At 37.7% G+C, this 15,784-nt stretch overlaps 1 protein-coding gene across 5 annotated transcripts in view; it reads right to left on the reverse strand.

The window, feature by feature from the left end:
• The window catches only part of LOC135487623 (suppressor of lurcher protein 1-like), a 194,777-nt gene that overhangs the window by 65,796 nt on the left and 113,197 nt on the right, over nt 1-15,784 (reverse strand). For 3 of the 5 annotated variants that reach the window (XM_064771602.1, XM_064771605.1, XM_064771601.1), the window contains exons 2-5: nt 12,920-12,995; nt 6,842-6,889; nt 3,558-3,756; nt 1,812-2,020 (exon numbers count right to left, since the gene is read on the reverse strand). In XM_064771602.1, coding sequence (XP_064627672.1) covers nt 1,812-2,020; nt 3,558-3,756; nt 6,842-6,889; nt 12,920-12,995 — 532 coding nt within the window. The remainder of the gene's footprint in view (nt 1-1,811; nt 2,021-3,557; nt 3,757-6,841; nt 6,890-12,919; nt 12,996-15,784) is intronic. The other 2 variants (XM_064771603.1, XM_064771604.1) reach the window with 1 other exon arrangement.

Here is a 15,784-nt window from a genome sequence, read left to right on the forward strand (position 1 = left end):
GACTGTATCCGAAATTTTCCTAAATGACCGGGATTCTAGAAACGTTAAAAATGCCATGATTTCTCTCGACAAAGGCTTATAATGATGAGACATAGAAACGGGCCAAAATACATAATAGTTCCTATATATTGGGGACTCTCAAACTTGACAAAAAGAATGCCCACAGCTAACTTTAGGCCGTGTCATGACAAAGATAACCCCGGGAGACATCAATCCAGTTCATGAAAAAAATATCTCAACTGTATGCGAGATAGCCGACAGATAACATAATAGACTGGGTCATGACAAGAATGACCCGAAGTTTCATCAATTTGAGTCGTACTAAAATAAGTTAAAATTACGTTTTCCACCAGTCATGTCAGTGGCTAGCCTGAGAATTGAAATATGACCCAAAAACCCCTAAAAAATATTACATTATAATAGTGGATGTTTTGTCATCTTTCGTAGTCAAATTGAATAAAGAAGACATACAGTCACTTCAAACATTACATACAGTGAATTATACCCATATCTGGAATTACCAGTCGACATCACTGTAACAAAATTATTACTCTTAGCACTCGACTGCGGTTTTAAAAGACTACTTTATCAAATCTTGCTTCATTAAACTAACCTCCCTAGGGTGACTAAGGTTGGATATTTAATTACGGCAACCATAGCTACCCTGTGTGAAATCGCCGGTGGCATATTGTATTCAGTTCACAAAGACTGGGGCCCGCACTTGACAGCTTCTTCACTCTTGTAATTTAATCATTGGTTTACCTCCTTTGACAGGCGAGGTGTGATGAAAGAACACGAGAGGAATGAATCTGGTTTACTCCATCATACATTCCTTGCATGTCTGTTTTAATATGAGATATCATAATTCAAACTTCTTTTGGGACAGTCATTGAAATCTAAGAGTCTAAGGTGTACCAGTTTCATCAACTCTGTGAGGAATTGCGGTCGTTTCGCTCCATGACCTTTTGGGCTCCAGTCGTAGCTTCATTTGGCTCTCATTTGTAAGTAGGCACATTCAAGTCTAGTCTTGCGTGCTTGCACCAGATGGCCTTCAATCGAAGTACGTACTTCCTTCTGCGATGGGCCTTGACCTACATACTGGTTCACGTTCAACTTCATTCAGCATATTATTATGATATAAGCTTACATACATACATATCACGTTTGTGGTTTTTTGAAAACACACCATTGATAATCCATTCCCTTTCTCCAATTACAAAGCTTGTTTATTGCATTTCAAAAGACAACACTGAATTCAGTTTCGATATTTGCTCTGTAATTATGGTTCCAGTTGAAACTTGCAGAATAAAACACGGCAAACAAGTTAGTTTTTGTGTAATTATTGATGCACAGTGCGCTTTTATTTCAAAACTTTTGCTAAAAGCTCTTAGTTCAAAAGTTGATTCTGACAAATCAAATATAAGGCCAACCAGCGACTGGCATGACTATGAATTTTTAAAGGGAGACTATAGGCAGGAGGCAGGTAGGCCAGATTACGTTCTGTCGAAGTGAAACTTTATATCACTCACTCAACCAGACCCAGTTCTTTGAGAGCAGCGAAAGCGGGATACTGCACGGTTGTTACAGGCATTGAATTAATGTCAATGAAATTTACTGGTTCGGCAACAGTAGCTGAGCACAAAGCCTGTTAAAGTGGCAAAACCGTAATCAAAAGCTGATCTTTGCAGCGAAAACAGACACAGCGAAAACAGATATTGGTCGCCTCGCGACCATCAATCGGGCCCCCTGCAACAACTGTATGGTCTTCCTTTACATGTTTAAGTAAGAATTGGACAGGGCAACTAACTTACCAGCTGATAAGAATTTGAACCGGCCTTGGAACCCCGTATTCCGGTCGTTATATGAATTCGTATGAAATTCCAATATGAGTGCCCTGCCCGAGGAGTAATACACTTTTTGAATCATCTCCATCGTGCCACAGAGTTTATAATCTGGGTGATTGTGTTCATTTATTTCTGGACGAGGTAGATTGAGAAAAAAACTTAAGAAATCCTCACACCTGAAATGTATGAAACAGAAAACTTTGAGATTGGTGATTAAAGGTTGCATTGTGAAAGAAAGATGCCACGTATTGCAGGCAACTTGACCTCTTCGCTTGTGACAGTCAGCATAACCAATAGGGCCATACGTGGGATTTTCATGGTGAGTGGGGAGAGGGCGACAGCGGTAGCCAGTAGGCTATTGATTGGATGCACAACACCACTTCTCGCCATTTTTGGTCGAAGCTACTCTTCAACTGTGTTAACTCTCGGAGCAGAATTTCAAACTGATACCTTTAGACAACGTTGTTTGCATTTTTTGATGAAATCAATTAAAATAGACCATTCGCGAAGTGTTGGAAGATAACTGTTCAAATAGCCAATTTACCCTTTAAATGAAACTTTGAATCAAATGTCATTGTCTCTGTAACAGAATAGCATTATTGCTAATTATCGATTAGTTCATAACACCATCGATCCAATGATCGAAACAACTCGTCCAAGTGTAGAATAGTTTTGTAATCTTATAACTCGGTAATTTTAACAACGCGACGCGACATAATCAAGTAAACTTAGCTTAAAAAACCAATCAAAACAAATGGCTTTGTTATCTACCATTTGAAGTCTCAAAATCAATTATGCCCTGCCTTTTCTGGAATCCAGTCTAACTTTATCATATGTAGAACACAATGAAATTTGAAGACATTAATTCTGTATTCATAACAGTTGATGAGCTGAAAATGGACTTGGATGATGCAATACCGTATGTTTTATACTTTAGTGTCAGTCCACAGATAGATTATGCAAAAAGTGATAGGGTGGGGTCAGCGGATTTGACTGAAACTTTTACCATTGGTTAGTCTTAGGATAGGATTACAACTGGTGGAGTATTTTTCAGAAAATAATTAGGACAGGAATGGGACGCAAAATAAATCACTTTTTTGTAGGTTTTGCATGGTCTATTCATGGACGGACACTTAATGTTTTTAAACGATGGTGATGATTGAAACTAAAAGCCTGCAATGACATTCATTTGCTGTGGCATGGGTGCTTTTTGAATCAATCGCCACCAAATTTCTCTCCCCAAATTATATGTATGCAATAAATTAAATCACATGCGAGAGCTCGCAGGTTGGTAAAACAAATCAAAACATGTCCTGAGGACTGTTACAAGCTCGACTGTTCATGCTGTGATTTATACTCAGCCAGAACATCGTAGTAGGTTTAATCTTTCACGTTTGACTGTAATCTTATCACAACGGAAAAACAAAATGTCAACAGCATTGAAATCTGAATTTCCAAAAACCATCAAGAATGAGCTTGGCGACGGATATTTTTTCTACTGCCGCAGACTCTAATTCTCGCTGAAGTTAAAAGCTCTAAGCCTTGTTATGAAAGGTAAGGGTACTGACTTACTGAACTGTTTTTAAGTCTAAAAAATATAATCATGTGAAAAAATATAATCATGTGTTTAGCTATTTAAATAGAATACTGTTAGTAGTTTGTAGTATAATTCGATTAAATAAAATAACTTTAAAATTTATCGCAACAACTTACCTATTATTTTTATCTGGCATCTGCAGATCAAAGGCTATAAATGTCAATTCTACTATTTCCCCTACATTTCCTATGAATGTGTATAAAATACAGTTCGTGTTTTCTGGATATTCTGCCGGATAATTTGGTGATTGAAATATTCCTCCGTAGCCATCGTACGTGATCCCAGCATCACTTTGGTAGAGGACACATACACACGCTACAAAGGAAGAGACATAGAGTTAATAAAATTAGGATAAGAGAGAGAAACACTATCATTCACTACTACAGCAGCTACTTTTCTACTTATTGCTCATAGACTTGTTCACGCCTCCAAAGACTCCCTTACATTATCAGCAATTTACTTGGACACGGTACAAGTCTACAGCTGAGGAAGTTCAGCAAATTTTCTGAAAACCAAGTGATATTCTGATAGGATGGACAAAAGTGGCACAACATGTATTTCAAAGCAAGAGAGAAAGAGGTCATCAACGATAATCTGAGGGGAGACATTGATAAAAATTTTCAGGAATATCTTTTTTATTGGTGTTTTTAACATGTTTTGGGTTGAATTTAAATCATTCCATCACTTAACTGAACTTCCTCAGTCTCTGCAGACCAATTAGCAATGGATTTAGCAGCATATGATAACAGTTTTGAGCCTGAAGGCAACATTCTACTTGTAAATGCACTATGCGTGCATTAGAATGCCACCGAGTAACTCATGAATCATTAGCTCACCTCTTAGCAGAGGTGAGCTTATCCCATACCGTGGCGTCCGTCGTCCGTCGTCGTCGTCGTCGTCGTCGTCGTCGTCGTCGTCGTCGTCGTCGTCGTCGTCGTCGTCGTCGTCGTCGTCGTCGTCGTCCGTCGTCCGTTAGCAGGGCACGTTTCGTAACTGTTAAAGCTATTGAGTTGAAACTTGGTACACATATACCCTTATGTAATGACACCTTGGAGACCAAGTTTCGGTCTGATTCGTTTCATGGTTTGGCCACCAGGGGGCCAAACGTTAAAAGTGAAAATATGCAATATCTCCCTTAATAGTAGTCGGGAAATTTTGAAAAAAATATGGTAGGTACTTCTAGCAAAGGTGCATCATATATCCTCCGGGTTTTTGATTTGACCTCCTTTTCAAGGTCACAGAGGTCAAATGGTGTAAATTGGCCGTTAGGATGTAACGATGGCACGTTTCTAAACTGCAATGACTATTGATACCAAATTTGGTACACATTTACCCCTTAGTCAGGTGATCTCAGGGACCGAAGTTTGGTCCAATATGATTCACCACTTGACCACCAGGGGGCAAAATCCAAAAACCTTAAAAATGTGATTATTCCTTAACTTCTTGTTCGATTGCCACCAATTTGATATCATGGGTACATCTAACCACCATACAGTATATGTCACACAGGTTTTTAATTTGACCTTCTTGTCAAGGTCACAGAGGTCAAATGGCGTAAATTCGCTGTCAGGCCGTAACTATGGCACGTTCCTTAACTGCAATGACTATTGATCACAAATTAAGTACACATGTACCCCTTGGTCAGGTAATCTCAGGTACCGAAGTTTGGTGCGATCTGATTTGCCGTTTGGCCTCCAGGGAGGGGGCCAAATCCTAAATTCTTCAAAATGCCATTATTCCTAGTAATGACTTGCCCGATTGGCACCAATTTTATATCATAGGTACATCTAATTCTAACAACCATTCAATGTGTCACCCGGGTCTTCTTTGATTTGACCTACTTTTCAAGGTCACAGAGGTTGAATGTACTGTAAATTGGCCATGTTGGGGAAATTGTAATTGCTTGGACCTACATCAAACCTAACACTACATGACACAATACCATGCTCTTTATCCATCTTTCCTCCACATGAGGTGAGCACAATGGCCCTGGCCATTTCATTTTTTATACACCTTCTTGTCTCAAGTTACCTTGAGGTTTTGTATATTTTTAAATAGTGTAGACACCCATCAAACTCATTTATATACTCCAGGAGACAGCGTTTGGCCATTATCTTAATTGGAACGTCTTAAAAAGAGTTGATTGACATGACAGGATGCTTCCTTCTACAGGATCACATTGTTATGTTGCAGCTTCTCATCAAGAGAGACTGCGGAAGATTTTTTTTTCACCCCAGTCTTCCTTGGCAAAAGCAGGAAGTACTTTTCCCTTTTTCAACATTTGCAGAGTTGGTGCTGATAGTGTGTCTGGCTGCAGAACCTACTGCCATTTTATACACGTGCTGCTGGTTCACCTTATTGTAAAACACCCTGGTGCGTCACAACAGGCAAATGACACAAAAATACGATCCGCCCATTCTCTTCTGATATCATATGGTGTATCTCTCGCAACAAAGCTAGCTTCGATTTTCAGTTGCTCATTACCAGCTGTTTTTACGATTTTTAGTAATTAGTGGTTTCTCACCTCTTGCCATATTTCAATAATGAATGGCAGTGTGAGACAACTTAGTGGAATGCTCTCAACTGAATGCTAAGCTAGAGAAAATGACAATGTTAGTCAGTTACCTCCAACTCAAATCTTTTTTGGTTCCACCTATGTAATTCTGTGGCCCATTTTCTGCCAACTACCACCATGTGCTCTGTAATTCGGTGACCTACTTTCAGGCGAGCTACCACCAGGATCAATAGAAATACTCTGTAATTCTATGACCCATTTTCAAGCAAGCAATACCACCATGGACTGTATACCGCAATCAATTGAAGAAATCCAATTTAAATTTTCCACTAAGTTGCTTCCTCTGTTCCAGCTGCACTGGTTTTCCCAATCATACCAACATTTGATCTGCTTCAACAAATTTGTAAATCGGAATCGGATTTATGGGATGATATATATTTGAAAAATCAGAGCAGAATCATTGCAGTAGCCTTACATGGCAATAGCCTGGTTCGATTTTTTTAAACCAGCGTTGAAACCGAACTTTAATTTTCAGAAGAGATATGTCAAAGATATTCAGAAATACATTATAGATAAATTTTAAAATTCACCAACGCCTGTAATGGAATAAATTCTTAAGTTGTAACATGACACAACTTTCCAAGTTGGTTCAGCTATTTGTTAGAGGTCGATACCATCCAAAGTATAGAATTCTGGACTAGACTTATTGGATGTTTTTGATGTCATAATAGCTTTTCTGGCAAACCTATGGAAGGTTTTGATATAAAAACACTGGACATGTATTCTTAACTTTTTTAACATAGAGGATGGTAAGACGTATAACAACTAATGTAAACCGACTTAAGAAGCTGTCATTGCTTCCTTTCAAATTGTACCCAAAGTTACCTCTGTCGATGTGATAGGTGCTTTCGTAAGCAATACAACTCTCTTCGTCTGAAATAACGTAGGTGAATCAAACAGAATGAGTAAGAGTCAAAAACAAACAGTCATGAAAAACTTCAATATATTTAAATGCATTAAAGATTACGACTGAAGATAAAATAAGAAAACAGCGTTATATCTCATCGAATTCCGGCATCTGCAAAAGAATACATTTATTAGAAAGGTCGTCTGAACATTAAGAGTCAAAAAAATTGAAAAGGTACTTCTGAGATTACTTGACGCATAGTAGTTAAGAAATGGACACCAGTTAACATGACAAGAAAATCAAGAAATGCTTTTTTATAAACCTAGTCTCGTCACCAAAATCAAGAAAGCCAAGTGAAATGGACAGCCTTCAGAACAACTTCTAACCTTTCAACAATATCAATAGAGTAAAAGTTATAAAGGCACATCGATCACAGAATGCCATATATGGATAAATATACCCGAGTCTCAAGATATTATAGGAAATCATTGAAATTGTAGGTAGTACAAAAAATGCCGGTACAAAAACAGACACGGTCATGAAAGTGTCCATTTTTGTTATGAAAAGTTGACCTATCATCATTTTATTCCTTTGGCAAAATAAATTACAGTTATTTTTCCACGTTCCTGATCCGGTTGCTACTGATGTCTGCTTACTTGTAAGATTACTCTGAGTACCAGACGCATTCTTCAATATCAAAGGATACACTTTTTGACCTTAAAACGATTTTAATTTACAAATATTACACAGACTTTAGAAACAAGAGGCATTCGAGAGCGAGAAAGAGTTATTGTTGTGTGACTTCATGAAATCAGTCTGGAACTGTACATTTGGGTTCAAACTGGCCCTGGAAATGTGGTTGATGCACGCACCTATCACCACAAGACAAGTGAACATGAGCATTAATGATACCATGTGAGCTTCCACGACCGCCTGAAGCTGCAGCGATCCCGATTACGAGACCAAAGAGGAATAAAGATGCATATTGCTGGTCACACTATCTGATTATCCTCAGTAAATTGGCGTATAAAAAGTTCCAGGCTTGCTGTCGTCACCATGTGTGACATGCACAACGTACGAAGTTGGCATGGATATGGCAAAACAATATGTTGCTGCTTTGCAGAATGTTTTATTCAGTTTAAGAGCCAGGTTCGGAGGTGGATGTTTTAACATTTTCCAATCAGGAATGCCACAGTCAACTGGTCACAATTGTGATCACACTGGGTGTAAAGCATTTGTAAATGTGTTCCATGACTATGTCTTCCTCGATAGCTAACAGCATTAGCCTTCGAAGAAGATCCAGAAGAAACGAAATTATCAGCCAAACAAATTCTTTCCAATTCAGATAATAAATTGCTACGGCCAAAGTCGATTAGCGAAAAGTGTTTGGCTCTAAAGCAGACAGGCTTGTTCCTGGCTAGCAGATCTAGAGGATTGCAAGGGTGTTATAGCTTCGAAGCACAATGTTTGTAATTAGCTCGCGCCGATAAATTGTGTGAGGAGGCTACGAATTAGCTGCTTACTAGATTTGGACGAGATGCTGACCGTGTTATTGGAGAAATAACGACCTAATCAAGAATGTCTCCGCGCTAATTTTTCGTGGAGAGAGTGCCGTTAGCAGTCCAAGGATGTAGTAAATTGTACCTTCTTGTTGTGGCTTTTTTTATTGGTTGCAAAAAGGGCACTGTAGTGCTACTAAGGAGATAACATCATTCCCCGCCAGCGCCCCTCCCCAGATTTTGAGTGACGAAGTATCTGAGCATGATGTACAGTAACTACACCAGGAGAATTTTATTGTCTCCTGTATACATGTATACTGTACGTTGCTTTCTTCTTGAATTTCTTCTTTGGGCTCAAGTAATTGTGTGTGGTCTTCTACTGTGGTTGGACACCAACGAGAGTTGTTAGTCTAGTGAAGAAAGTAAATTATCATACTTGTGGAATCGACACAGTACGTTGTTTCTCAAATAGGTTGTTGTGCTTGTATCTTTGTCCGTTGACGGTTTCATGATGTTTTTGAGTAAGCAATCAATCCGCGGGGACCGGTAGGACACTATGGATCACCAGTCGTGGTTCACCAGTCGTGCCCAGATGAAAGGCTAATAGCAGCATGCCACACTCCACCAAAAGTGCACAAATTCTAAATCTAACCATCATTTCGAGTTTAAGTTCAGAGCCATCTTAATATTGGCTAAATCCTTTCAAAAGACGTTGCATGTGGCTTTGATATATCTATCAGGTCAAATCTATTTCAGCAAGTAAACTCATTTCAATAAATCAAAAATTGAAACCTCATCCTCCTCTTTAGATTACGAACCCATGAAATCAAAATGACTCCAACCAGAACTTCAATATTCGTGACAGGTTAACATTGATTTAATCCAAAGCATTATTCATTTATTGTTCATGATTTCTAAGAGGTTTTGAAATGAAATATTTGCCATTCTCCTTACTATCAGTGAGCTCCGATTTTGACTAATCCAATCTTATTGCAAGTCAAGTCTTATTGCGGTCTCACGCCAAGTAAGAAGAAGGCGTGTGTTTGTTCAAAGTAGATTATTCATTACAGGTACCTATGAGCTCGAAGTTTGTTTTTTGCTATAATATGATTTTAGAACTACAGAGGATGTTTACTTTTCAGGAAATTCATATCATTCCAGTTCTTTCTTCATGCTGAACAATGCCAAGCAATAGGAAAGCATTTCTTAATTTCTCTCTGAATAATCTCCTTTTCATGCCCCTTGACCTTAACACACTTTATCGAAAAATCAAGTCACAAGGTACATAAGAACCACGTTGCTTTTAAGCGGATTATCTATGCTGCGCCTAACACTGAACTATAATTCGATCAGTACAAACTGTACTGAGATGCTTCAGAGTTTAAAGATATAATAGAGAGATTATGACTGAAATGCTCTAACAAAATCCTTGAACAAAAATCTCATCTAGTATCAACCTAATTTTTAATTCAGAACTTTACAGTATAGATCGACAGCATAAAATCGGTTTGTCTCAAAGGGATTGTTGGCGACCCCTCCCCTCCCCACACACAGTAGGTGGAGAAACTTCTCGGTCCAGTCTTTAGGGATTACAGCCCACCCACATTCACATGACTACTTGTCCCTTGCAACATTCAGACAAGCAACAACACTCAATATAATTCCAGTCATACCAAGACGACAAAGGGAATTGGATACAGAGGAATAACAAAATGAGTGGGAGTGATGCAAATATCACATCCGAAACCAATGATAATCCGCCCGAGGTACACCTTCTTTTTTCCATCTGAGTATTCAACCATCCGCCAACTGACTTGTATCATATATGGTATATATAAGATGGTTTATGTAAGATGGTATCAAAAATATTGACCTACTTAAGGGGATGTTAGCACAACCTACGGGACAAGATTCACGGAACTATAGCTGGATATGTCTTTACAGCATTGCTAGTATTTTTTTAAATCACGAAAATGTGTGTATACAAAATAGGAGATTTAACACATTTTCACAGTCGAAAAGACCAACCAGTTTTATGACCAGCTGATTTACCCTGCACAAGGTCTGTCTAGTTTTCAAGCATAGCGTGTAGCAATTCACTTGTTTACGTGATCTTCTTGATCTTCTTCCAAGCAGTACATGACAAGAAAGAGCAACACTTCTCATTGTCTGGCTGATGCCCATCGACTTCACGAGATTTGTATTTCTCCCGGAATTTCTGTTGTCAGAGTAACCAGCCATGCACTGGGTTGATTCATCTAAGTTCTGTCCGGTACTATCCAAGCATAACATCAGACATGTCATCAGTGTGCATGATGTGCGCCATTCATGATATATGCTATGCCCGAGTTGTATGCTTCTAGTACAGCATTTTGCATATTAAGATGGAGAGTTCCTTCTTTTCTTCAGCTGAATCCAAGAGATAATTCCACGACCATCATCTCTCCAGGTCTTAATACGTCCCGGGAATATGTCTGTCATGGTGTAAAGCAATCACCAGTTCACATGTTATGTCCGATTGAATTGAGCTTACTCAACTTGAGGAGTGTAGTGTATATCAAGCATGCAAAATATCAACACAATAAGGCAATGGACGAGGGATACTATCTTGGTCTTGTTGACAGAGGACAATATGAAAGGTTATCAATATACACGTAGGTCTTTAAGACTAGTTTTGGTGCATTTCTGTGGCAAGTTGACCTAACCTTGAACAAGTAACGGGAACTGGTTTGCTGTTCAGAAAAGTGGGTTCGTAGTTGCCATGACCATTTTGATCACTTATGATGTAGATATTCGTGGCTGGGCTATTATATCTAAATTGAGATTAGCATAGTAGCAGTTTAGTTGATAAAACTTGAACCGGTTCAAAGTGCACAGGTTATTAAACGATTAGTAGAAAAACAGCATTGATCGACTTTTTAAGGTTGTCATCATTACATACTAGTACCTTATTAGTGTAATGTGATACATAATTGATAATATCAGATGAAGCCTACGGGCAATGAGATACCTCCTTTGACTGAATATACAACATGATTTTTTTCTATAATTGCCTGCTAATGTAGTACACTTAATAAGTATATGCTGAAAGGTTTAGCTCAGATATAAATTAGTCAGTTGACATGGTAGCTCATGAGAGACGCTTTAATAGTGATACCCTGGCAATGACAATTGCATCATCCTGATATCAAGGTTACATAAATTCAACATTTTCAATCATGTTTCTATCAATTTTACCATGCTCAACGTCCAACCTTTGTTCTAAGAATGATACTGTCATTGTGAAAGCATATATTCATTGTTACGTTTCATACATGTCCTGGAAATTGCCTTCCATGTTTTAACTTCATCACTGCCTATAGCATAAAAGTAAATACAAGAGACAAACAAGTTGCCAATATTTCTATTTTTTTAATTACACAGTGGCTTTTAACCGGCGATGCCCTAGATTTTATAGGTTTTTTACATCATTTTTTGATTTATAAAATTTTTGCCTACGCTTCAGAGAAGATTGTCTCATGTTATACGTAACAATTTCTCACACAAAAAGGAGATATAGAAGCTATTCTTGAGGACAGTTCAGGAAGATCAGGTTTGCAGGAGGAAGACTTTAACATTTAAATCTGACAATTTTCTAAATCAACCAATGCGGAGACACTGGAAATAACAAACCTATTATCATCGGAAGGAACCAACAAACAATATATGCTCATGCAATGCAGTGAAAACTGCTTAAACCATGTTAAAGATACGCTTCAAAGTTCTGTTTATTTTACTTTCTCCTCCGTTGGATGCCCCAGTGAAATATTCAATGTAGTAGTATTACTTCTTGACATTAAACCTCCGGGACCATGTTAATTTTTAATTTTTCGATAACTCTTGTATAAAGCTATACCAATACTCTGTTGTGTTGAATGGCTGCATGTTATAATTTTATTATCAACGTCTACTGAGGTAACACAGGATTCAATCATTTAAACAAAATAATTAAAAACTTTTCGCTTAATGTTATTTTTACCAATTATTTTGATGAATCATAAGTTCATGACATATTCACCCACTCTCCCGAAATTTTGATGCTCACCCTAAACGAATTTAAAGTTGAGAAATGTCGAATTACCAATCTCATATCAAATCCAATACGAGTGTGTTCTATATCTGATGACACACCAATGAATACATTAACAATATCTGAACGGATTCTGAGCAGGTGCAATATAGTTATTACCTAATACCTCAAATATGGTTTGCTAAAACCTTATAAAAGAGCCTCAGCTACTCTGAAGATGATAGTCCATTACCGCAAATAAAAAGTGATTTTGAGAGCCAAGAGACTGACCTTGAAGTATAAAAATATATGATGATCAAATTGTTGTCCAAACTTCCCCCATGATAAATTCATGTGAGATTTCTTTCAATAAAACTTTCCTTTTAAAATGATCAATAATGCAAGTAGAGACAAGCTTACAGATAAATATATTGGCAAAAGAATCTCTTTGTTTACTTGAAGTTAATATAAATCCACAAGAATAGTGAAAGACTATTTTGCTTGCTTACCTGGATTAACTGCTATACACAGTGATATGAGTGAATTCAAGTATAATATTACCAGAACTTGTATTGAGACCATCATCTGAAATTAGAGAAAGGTAAAATATTATTAGGTTGGTATGGCATTAATTAAAGGGAATGGGTTTCTATATGGTGTTTGCTATTTGTAATATAATGCTATTTGCTATTTTTGAGGTGGATGCGTGTGTATGACATGGGAAGGGCATGGTGGTATGCTTTTTGCAATGAAATCATTGAACAAGAAAGTCTGTTGGTTTATTGACTGCAATTGTCCTCTTTCTTTTTATTTTACACAAAGAAAGGCATCTTTTTCTGAAAAAGTTGAACAATTATGATATCCTTTGATTTCATCTTGATGGTGATCATGGTGAACCCAATCTTTAACCGCCACCTGGAACATCGAAATTCTGAGTCCACTGAGAGTTCGTGAAAAAATGGAGAAGCTACAAAGCTCAAATAGAGTTAATCAAGATGATGCAGTGTGAAGCTTTCCTTTCCCTGTACCGTGGCTCATCAAGCTGACAGCACGCCTGGGCAGGTCGCTTCATCATTTTCACACTGAAGACTTCGATAAAATGATTGATGAAGCTGAAGGATTTCTCAAAGCTGTTATCAGACCCAGGCATGGCACGGTTGCATTTGTACATGGCTCCTGTCTCGAACCTGTACTGAACTTTAGTGAAATATTCTCAAAACAGAAACAGTTTGTTACTAACACAAAACATATCGGTGGAAATTGTTCAAACCATCATTAGGATCATTGAAAGAATTGAAGCTAAGTATATATCCAGCTGAGAGCTACACTGTATGACATCCTCCCGTTTCTAGGAGATATATTTTTCAAAACTAATCAATACTGTATGCTTTTCACAACACAGAAATGTTCATTTAAAATTAGCTTTAAACTATCCCAGTTGGTAGAAGACAACATATTCATCAGTAGATATGATTGCAGGCATTCAACGTGATATCACATAAGTAAGCTGCACTATTAGATGAGGAAATAGCCAAGATCGCTGATCGTGCTTTACACACAGCAAATCTGATTGGCTTAATTGGCCAGAGGCGCCAAGGCACCAATCAGTGACAATCAAATTACTAATTAGGTTAGCCATCCGTAAGACAAGCATGGTATCCAGCAGGTGATATAGCAGAATAGCGGGATAGGTTAGCGCTTGTGGTAATATAATCTGGTGAACTGCTAATCAATCTGCCCGTAATGGATATATGAAATATGAGAATGATCATACTCCGATAATCAATCTCATCTATTGCGAGTGAGAAACGGATAAGAGTTTATTAGAAATGAGATAATTTGCGATTTGCCCGTTGCACTTTTTCCGAATTTATTGTCATCAGATTTTCCAGAATATTGCCTTTTGCGGTAGAAAATGAACAAGAGACTGTTTGCAAAACGGTGAACGCGTTCCAGAAATTAAGCTGTATAAGCTCTATTGTATCACCCTTGCTGTACAGTGGCAACGTCACTCAGCAACGTTTTATGCTGAAAGCAAGAGTAGCGGCAACACTGCATATGAACGGCATAAAATATTTCACAGATAAATTTGAAACCTGAATATATTGGGCGGGATATTGGGTCCAACTTTCACCGATAATCATTGATTCTTCAATATCAAAGTACGTCCATCATACCTTTATATATGATATATAGTATCTATTTTCAATATGAGAATTATAGTTTGGAGGTTCGGGTAGGAGAACAAACGAGAAATAAGTACCCAGGCTTTAATAGAGCTAATCGTCGTTTCTGAGGTTAACTTGAAAGGCCAGATGAATGAGTACATCAAGGAGCAGTTATGCTACAAAAAGTTCATGGAAATGCTGCCAATCATTGTAGATACGGACTAGGTATCCCGATATAGATTGGCAATTGAACAGGGAGATCAATGTCAGGAAACAGTCGATAGCAAGAGATCTCGGAGGGAACGAAATCAGAATGGGAATTACATGTATAATGGTTGGCCATTAGGAAACACTAAACCAGGCCACAATCCCCCAACGAAACAGAACCTTATAATGGAAGTCTAAGATTATTGAAAGCATATCATTATGGAAGACGACTGGAAGGAACTAATTGGCTTTAAAAAGTCTATGTCGGTGAGTTACAGATGGTTTGATAGGAGGAAACACAAGACCAGATTCTAGAAAACAGATAATCAAACACCCGATAAAGAAAGTGAGCTGAAGTTATTGATATGTTCACGGAAAAACAGTATTTTCCAACTGTACCTAACTTGGATAAAAAAGGTATATAATAAGCCCAAAGGAGTGTCTGATATCGATAATGGAAATTTTACAAAAAAAGGTTTTTTTCGATACCCAAAAGTTGTTTCTCTTTTTTATTGTTATTAGTTTATTGTTGACACAGACTGTCATCAGTCCTTCAACAAAATGTACATGTACGTGCAGTATAATAGCATTACAACGAAGTATCCTATATTGAAAAAAGGTTGATTCACGTAATCAAACTAAAAACCTGCAGTGATCACTTGCCAACAAATATCATGTTATGCTAGTGCACGTTCCAGGCAAATCTTAATGAAAATATCAATATTACAAGCATGAAACAGACCAATATAGAGTAGAAGTTCTCTATGGCACAGTGTTCCAATAAACTACCCAACATGTGAATCTAACAGTCTGTGTTAGAACAATTTCGAATTCTGTGTGAAGGACAATTTTCAGATTTTCTTCTCATCATGGGTCATCTTCTCATGAATTAACCAATGAATTATTGTAATGACTAAAAAGAAAATTGGCAAAATAAGTGGCACTATACCGGCCGAGTCTTGAACCCATGACCTTCCGATCTCAAGTCGGACACCTTTT

The sequence above is a fragment of the Lineus longissimus genome, chromosome 5 (assembly GCF_910592395.1).
Source record: "Lineus longissimus chromosome 5, tnLinLong1.2, whole genome shotgun sequence".
NCBI classification, from domain to species: Eukaryota; Metazoa; Nemertea; class Pilidiophora; order Heteronemertea; family Lineidae; genus Lineus; species Lineus longissimus.